The sequence below is a fragment of the Capricornis sumatraensis genome, chromosome 4 (assembly GCF_032405125.1).
Source record: "Capricornis sumatraensis isolate serow.1 chromosome 4, serow.2, whole genome shotgun sequence".
NCBI classification, from domain to species: domain Eukaryota; kingdom Metazoa; phylum Chordata; class Mammalia; order Artiodactyla; family Bovidae; genus Capricornis; species Capricornis sumatraensis.
In genome coordinates this window covers 68054965-68061283 of record NC_091072.1, presented here as the reverse complement: position 1 = coordinate 68061283, position 6319 = coordinate 68054965, and the positions used below count along the sequence as shown (strand labels likewise).

Sequence of the window (6319 nt, the reverse complement as noted above, 5' to 3'; positions counted from 1 at the left end):
TGAATCATGTCTGGAGTCCAGAAAAATGATGCATTTGCAACAGTCGTGAGACTGGGTGGCAAAAAAAAGTCTGTAAAACTTTTATTTTGTATTTTGTATGGTGCCTCTTCAACCTACAAGAGTATGTGTCACGATTTCGTAGTCTCTAAACCAGGTATTTTGGAAACACAAAGGGCATTAGTGTTATGCCTTTTCAACTTGTAAAAGACCAGGCCACTTGGCAACTCTTTGGAATTTCTAAACCATGCTTTCCAAAACGCAAAGGGCAAGTGTGACCCATAACTTTAGAGACGGGCAAGTAACGTTCTACCTCTGGCTCAATATTTGTTTATTTCACTTGATGTCAGTTTTTATGGCAACCCTCTATTACCATGAAAGTGTATTCAAAGTAATAAGTGAAGCTTGTGAAAGTCCATTTTTCTTTATTTAATACATTCTAATCAAATAGTAACAGCAGTAAATAAACACTTTGAAAAGCAGGCATGTATCCCCCTATATCTGGAAGAAAATTAAGTCAAAGTATTCTACATGGTAGAAGGGAGACAACTGCTAATGTCTATGGTTAAACCACTTGGAAATTCCTAAAGCCATTTCCAAAAAATCAATGGCAACAGGTTGGGGACGCAGCTGTTTCAAAGGGTAAAATGTCTCTATCTACACGGTTTTATTAACAGGGATTGAGTTGCACCTGTATAGCATGACATTCTTGTCTTTAGCCTTAAAGGAAAAGAAGTCTTTTCCATTTGCACCAGTTTGAAATATTTCTGAAATAAGGCTCCCTTGAAGAGGATTACTACAGTACTCATTCACGAGAGAGTTCATACATGTAGTAAAAAGACAAATACAGGATTTCATGGTCACCTTTTTTGGTTGGTTTGGTTAATTGCATAAAATGAAGGATAAATACGCACAAGCATATCTGTTTAACAAATCTCCTAAGTACATCAGAATGCAAAATATCAAATGTCCTAAAATAGGCTCTGATCACCAGGCACACAGAACTGAAGTTAAGCCTGTGTCAGTTTCGTTCCTCCCACTTCTTCGGCACTCCTAAGTGGAGCTCTTTCTCTCCTACCAGTGCTGGGACCTTTCACCTAACACCAACAAACCTCAGAAAGTCAGAGTTCTGAGAAAATGTTCCTTCAGCCTTTACTTGGGATGCTTTATTCTTAACTTAAAAGGATCAACTGGTCTTGGTCAGCCTTAGGAAGGGAAGCATCCCTCAGTTGAAAACATGTGAGGAAAACTTTAAATACCTAGCTACCTTGCCACACAATTAAATCAGATTGACTTCAGCTGGTCTTAGAATTCCACGTAGTTATCCAGAGCCGTCACTCAAGATTTGGTTCTCTTTTACATAGCTGCATTCGGAGATATTCTATAGGAGGCATGTTTAGAAAAAAAAGAAACACTTATACCTGGAATTTATATTCTTCCAAATAATCTTTTAGTCTTGTTGGTAAAGGCAGTCCCCAGATGGTGCTGGTACACTTGTTAATGGTGAGTCTACAGAGATGCTGCAGAGGTGGTGCTGATGTGTAGAGTGGCTTGGTCAGATAAAGGTGAACAGTGCCGTTCCGGGGGGCTTCTGGGCCTGTCCGCTTATCCTTGCACATCTGAACATAGTAGTCGATCAGATGAACCACACTGTCAAATTGTTTAAGCTTGGACTTGACACATATGATAGAGTCCAGTCTAAATTTCCCATCTTGGTATTCGATGCGAAGATTAGTTGGTCCAGCTGATGTCTTAACAGATATTGTTAGTAGGTAGTCTGAATGCGAACTATCTCTAATCAAGAAAGTTCCTTCTGGTGCCTCTTTTAATTTCTCTTTGGCTTCATTAACAGTCATATTTCCCCAGTACCAACCTGGGGTTTTTGTTCAAAAAGAAAAAGAAAAGAGGGTTAAATAGTTATTATAGAGAATTTTTAAAATAGAGCAAGTACTTGGCAACAATGTTCTAGCTATAAAAAGAAGTGTGTGAAAGTTTACCATAAGCTACCATAAATACATTCTGTAGAAATTTACTGAAAACGTGGGTCCGTTTAATTTTCTGAACAAACTGCAAGCCAGCTTTCTTTTTTAAAAAGTAACTTTCTGTAGCTGATCTTTGAACTCTCTTAAGATTTTCTAACACAAAAAAGAATGGTTGTAATATGACACACTGGCTGAGCAGGCATGATGCTTTTCAAGTGAAATGAAAGATTTAATGTAAATTAAATAAGTCAGAAGTTAGAAAATCCATGCCCTAAAACAAAAATGGAAAACCCAACTTCAGTTAATTGCAACAAAATAAAAAGCAACAACTTTTTGGCTGGTTGTGTCCACCTCCACCCTTTCCAAATCTATATCTCTTTTCAAAGCCCTGGAAAACACCGCTATTTTAGAAGAGCAGTTCTAGTACAGTAGCTTCTGTCTGCTGTTTTGACTGCAACTACCTTAGCCATTGAGAAATGGAGAGAAAGCCCAATGGATAATTAGTACTTCAAGTTTACAGTCTTCCATAAACTCTCTTGGACTTTGCCCTAATTCAAATCCAATCACAACCGTTGGTCTCCCTGGCATTCTCGATTCGACCTGCCGGTTCCATCTTCCTTTCCGTTTTCAAAAGCGACTTAGCGACATCTTGCATATTAAACGTTTGAACAATGCTCCCCACCCCCTACCTCAAAAAAACTGCTCGGGGATCTGCAATCTGCCGGTTCCTCGCGCGCAGGGAAAGCCCTTGGCCGGCAAGGAAAGACCGGAACCACAAGTGAAGAACTATTCCCTCCCCCCTACCTCTACCAAAACTTCAACTCTGCCCCAAACGTAACCTTTGAGGGTCCCGATTTTGAAAGCTTGCAGGTTTGCCAGAACCTCCCTCCCCCACACCCCCCGTCCCCGCTCCCATCTTGTCTTCTTTCAGATGCCGAAAGACAACAGAGAGCCGCGCAAAGCGCAAGGCTGCCCCTAGAAACCAGCCCTAGGCTCGCCTGGGGCTTCGCAGTCCGCCCTCCTCCCGGCTTTGCGGCAGTCGCCTGCCCGGCAATCTGTCGGTCCCTGAACTTGGCTGCCAAGATTCCAGGCTGCAGCGGCTGCCGGGCCCAGGAGCCGGATGCAGCTGAAGCTGCTGGCAGCCCAGCGCCCACTCGCTGCCCTCGCAACCCGCGGACAGGAAAGGCGCTGTCACTATCTCCGGCTAGGTTCCGAGCCCGAGTGCCGACCCCCAAGCAGCCGCGGAAAATAGCTAAAGTGCCAGCGCCCTAAGAGTCGATTTCCAAGGAACCCTCCTCGAGCTCTGCCCTCCTCTAGGCCTTGGAGTCCCTCAGGAACCACTTTCCTTTCGCATTCCCAAGGATCCAGAGCCGTGCGGCATCCCCTCCGCGAGCCGCCTGCCCCGCGGCGGGGATCCCAGCCTCGCCAGCCCAGCCCCATCCGCGTCTCGGGGGAGGCGCCCCCTTCTCGCACGCGTCGCGACGGGTCCGCTCCCTACCTGTGTGACTGAGTTCCCGCAGGGCCTTCGCCAGACGCGCCGCCTCTGGGGACGGCTCCTCCGCCGACCCCGCGGTCCCCCACTGGCTCTGCGCCCCTTCCGCGCCATTCCCGGAGGACTCGAGGCACCGCAGGGTCATGGGAGAAAGGTCACCGCGGCAAAGACAGGTGGCCGCCCGAGCTGGGGTCGGAGAAGGGCACGCGTCCTTCTTAGAAGTCAGTGGGAACCCCAAAACCACTCCCTGAGGGGTCCCCGAAATGGTGGTGGAGGGGTGGGGATGGGGCGCTGCGGGCTCTTCCTCCCGGGGTTCCGGTGCACAGATGGCCAAATCCCCCGCAGGCGCGTTCACGCACAGTTCGCCTGCAAAGAGAAAGTGGAGGGTTGGGTCAGTCGGAACTGGACCCCTGCGGCCGGGGTGAGGGTGGAGAGGCAGGGATGTGGAAAATCCCTGGGACTCCTCCGCGTCTGTGCTCCTGCACCATTTAACCCCGAGCATCCAGTTACTGCCCTGGCCCGTTCCAGAGAAAGGACAGAGAGACACAGCAGGGATCCAAAACACAAGGGGCGTTGGGGGGGCGGGGGGAGCCGACAGGATGAGGGTGGGGAACCGGGCAATTTCCCGCCGAGGGCTGCTCTCTGAAATCGCAGACTAGCAGACAAGAAGAGCGAAGAGTCACCTGCGGCTACGGTGGTAAATGGGCAAGCAGAAATTTGAAAAGGAAACAGGCGAGGTCCCCAAATTGGCACTCCTTTCTCACACTGCACAGCCCTAGGAGCCCCGGAGGAAGCCCCCGGCACAAACCTAGTTACCGGCCCTAGAGCGCCGCGGGTCTCCCCCCGCAGAGCCGGCAGTCCGGGACTCGGAGGTGCGGGAGCTGCGGCCACCCCGCAGAAGAGGCTCCCTCGCTCCCCTGCCCGGTGGGCACGGGTTGGGGGGCCGCCGAGGCTGCCGCTCCCGAGGTCGGGCGGCTCCTGCTGCTGCTGCTGCTGCCGCCGCCGCGGGCGCTGTCGAGGAATCTGCCCGAGCGCGCAGACCTCGCGGGGGCTCCGACCCGTGACCCGAGCCCAGGCCGAGCACGCGGCTGAGAGCTCTCTGGGGCATGCTAGACAACCAACGCCGAGCCCTTACCTCGGCCTCGACCGCCGTGGCCGCCTCCACACCAGGCAGACTCCAGCCCGCCCTGGGCGGGGGAGCCGGGAGGGGCCCGGGAGGAGGGGGTGTCTGCCCGTTTTCCCGGTTGACTTTTTAATTTGGGAACGAGATGCCCAAGGCGGTGACTAGCCCTGCGCTCAGCGGCGGAGGCGTCCGGAGTTCTCTGCGCAGAGTAAAGGTGAGTCCTGGGGACCACTGCCTCGACTCGCTGGGCTCAGACACCTCCTCCGGGCTCCGACAGCCCCCGCCCCCCGACCTGGGGCAGCTGCTGGGTTCCCTCCGGCTGCAGCCAAGGAGATGAGAAGGGGCTAGGGAGGGAGGAAAGAGTCAGGGAGGGAGGCAGGCGGGTGGGGAGGAGCGGGAGATCAGGTTATTAGAAGGATTATTAATCTGGATGGCAGTTTACAGGGGGGAAGAAAAAAAAAAAAACAACTCTGGAGACTTCCAGACGCCGGGAGAGAACCGGAGAAAGCAGGCAGTAGCTCCCAGCCTCCGGGCAGAGCCACAGTTCCGACTCTCAAGCCCGGCGGCTCCAAACTGCGGAAGCCCAGGCTGCCTGGCGCTGGCGGCCGCGCCCCAGTGCCCTCCCCAGCCCTCGTGGGGGCGGAGCCTTCGGGCTCCCCGGACTGATACCTGCTGCCGGCCCGAGCTCCTTCGGCGCCCCAGTGGCAGGCAAAGGCGATCCTGAGGCCGTGCACCCGGGGCCCCGGCGCGCGCCGTCTGTGGCCCGCGCAGCGCCAGTGGCGGCGGGCGAGGAGGCTCATGCTTCAGGGGAAGCCCAGGGCCCGCGAGCCGCGGCGGCGGCGGCGAGACTAGAGTTAAACGTCAGTCCCGGGAGCGGTGTGTGCGCGCGATTTCCCAGACGTACGCGCCTCCCTCACTCCCCGCCTCTCTCCCCGTCCGCGCTCCCGGCGCGCCCCGCCCAGCGGCTGCGGAGGCCGCTTTCCAGGAACTTTCCAGGAATCCACCTCACGTGACCGCGGCCCCCGCTACTGCTTTAAAGAGACTCCGGCGCAGTTGCGCAGGCTTCGGGGGAGACGGGCTCCGAGCGCTCCGGTTCCGACCCGGTCGGGGTGGATGCCTGGGAATTCGCCCTCCTCTGACCCCCAATGCCTGGGTGTGCTCCGAGACGCGCAAGAGAAGCCCCAGGCCACCACCGAGCCGGTTTCCGCGGCGGCAGCCTGTCTCCAAGCCGTGCAGGCAGTGCGCCGGGGTCGAGCGATGAACAGACATGCTCGCCCCTAGGCCTGCCGCCGAGGGTTGTGTTGCCCACCCCTTCTGCGCCTTCTCTAGGCGACCTTCCAGGCCGCACATCTGGAAGAGGGGGTGTTGGAGAGACTAGAGGTCCTCGGAAATGGCCCCTCCCGCTCTAAGACACATTCGTGGAGTGAGGGAGCCCCCTCTTCGACCACCCCCCACTTCCAGGTCCACGCCCAGGAGCCGAAGGGAGTGGGCCGATGGCGGTCCCCGGGGCCTGGGTCCTAGAAGGTTGCCAGCGGGCGGAGAGCGGCGGCTGGTTAAGCTGCGCTGGTCGCGCTCAGTCCCCTCCCTCTGGCGGGCTTCCTCGCGGTCTCCCGCACCGGCCCGGCCCTGCTCCTCCCTCCTTCCCTCCGCTCCGCCGTCTCCTTCCGGCCACCCGGCGGCCCTCCCGGCTCACCAGCGCCGATCGTGGAGGGGACACTCAGATCC

The 6319-nt window shown here is 55.0% G+C and overlaps 1 protein-coding gene across 2 annotated transcripts; it reads right to left on the bottom strand.

Annotated features, from left to right (window-relative positions):
* Positions 1-468: 468 nt before the first annotated feature.
* Positions 469-5377, bottom strand: SOCS2 (suppressor of cytokine signaling 2). 2 transcript variants are annotated; one of them, XM_068970921.1, is made up of 3 exons: positions 5264-5377; positions 3478-3837; positions 469-1870 (listed from the first exon to the last, which is right to left on the bottom strand). In XM_068970921.1, the coding sequence occupies exons 2-3, from the start codon at positions 3614-3616 to the stop codon at positions 1413-1415; spliced, it is 597 nt and encodes a 198-aa protein (XP_068827022.1). In that variant the 5' UTR covers positions 3617-3837; positions 5264-5377; the 3' UTR covers positions 469-1412. The 2 variants fall into 2 exon arrangements, with proteins under 2 accessions (XP_068827022.1, XP_068827024.1); XM_068970923.1 differs by lacking the exon at positions 5264-5377 and adding an exon at positions 4607-4946.
* Between the last annotated feature and the right edge of the window lie 942 nt (positions 5378-6319).

Excerpts from the sequence above, each read along its gene's own strand:
- SOCS2 (XM_068970921.1), bottom strand. The coding sequence starts at position 3,616 with ATGACCCTGCGGTGCCTCGAGTCCTCCGGGAATGGCGCGGAAGGGGCG. Across the intron at positions 1,871-3,477 it reads GCGGGAACTCAGTCACACAG|GTTGGTACTGGGGAAATATG; the intron begins GTAGGGAGCGGA and ends CAAAAACCCCAG.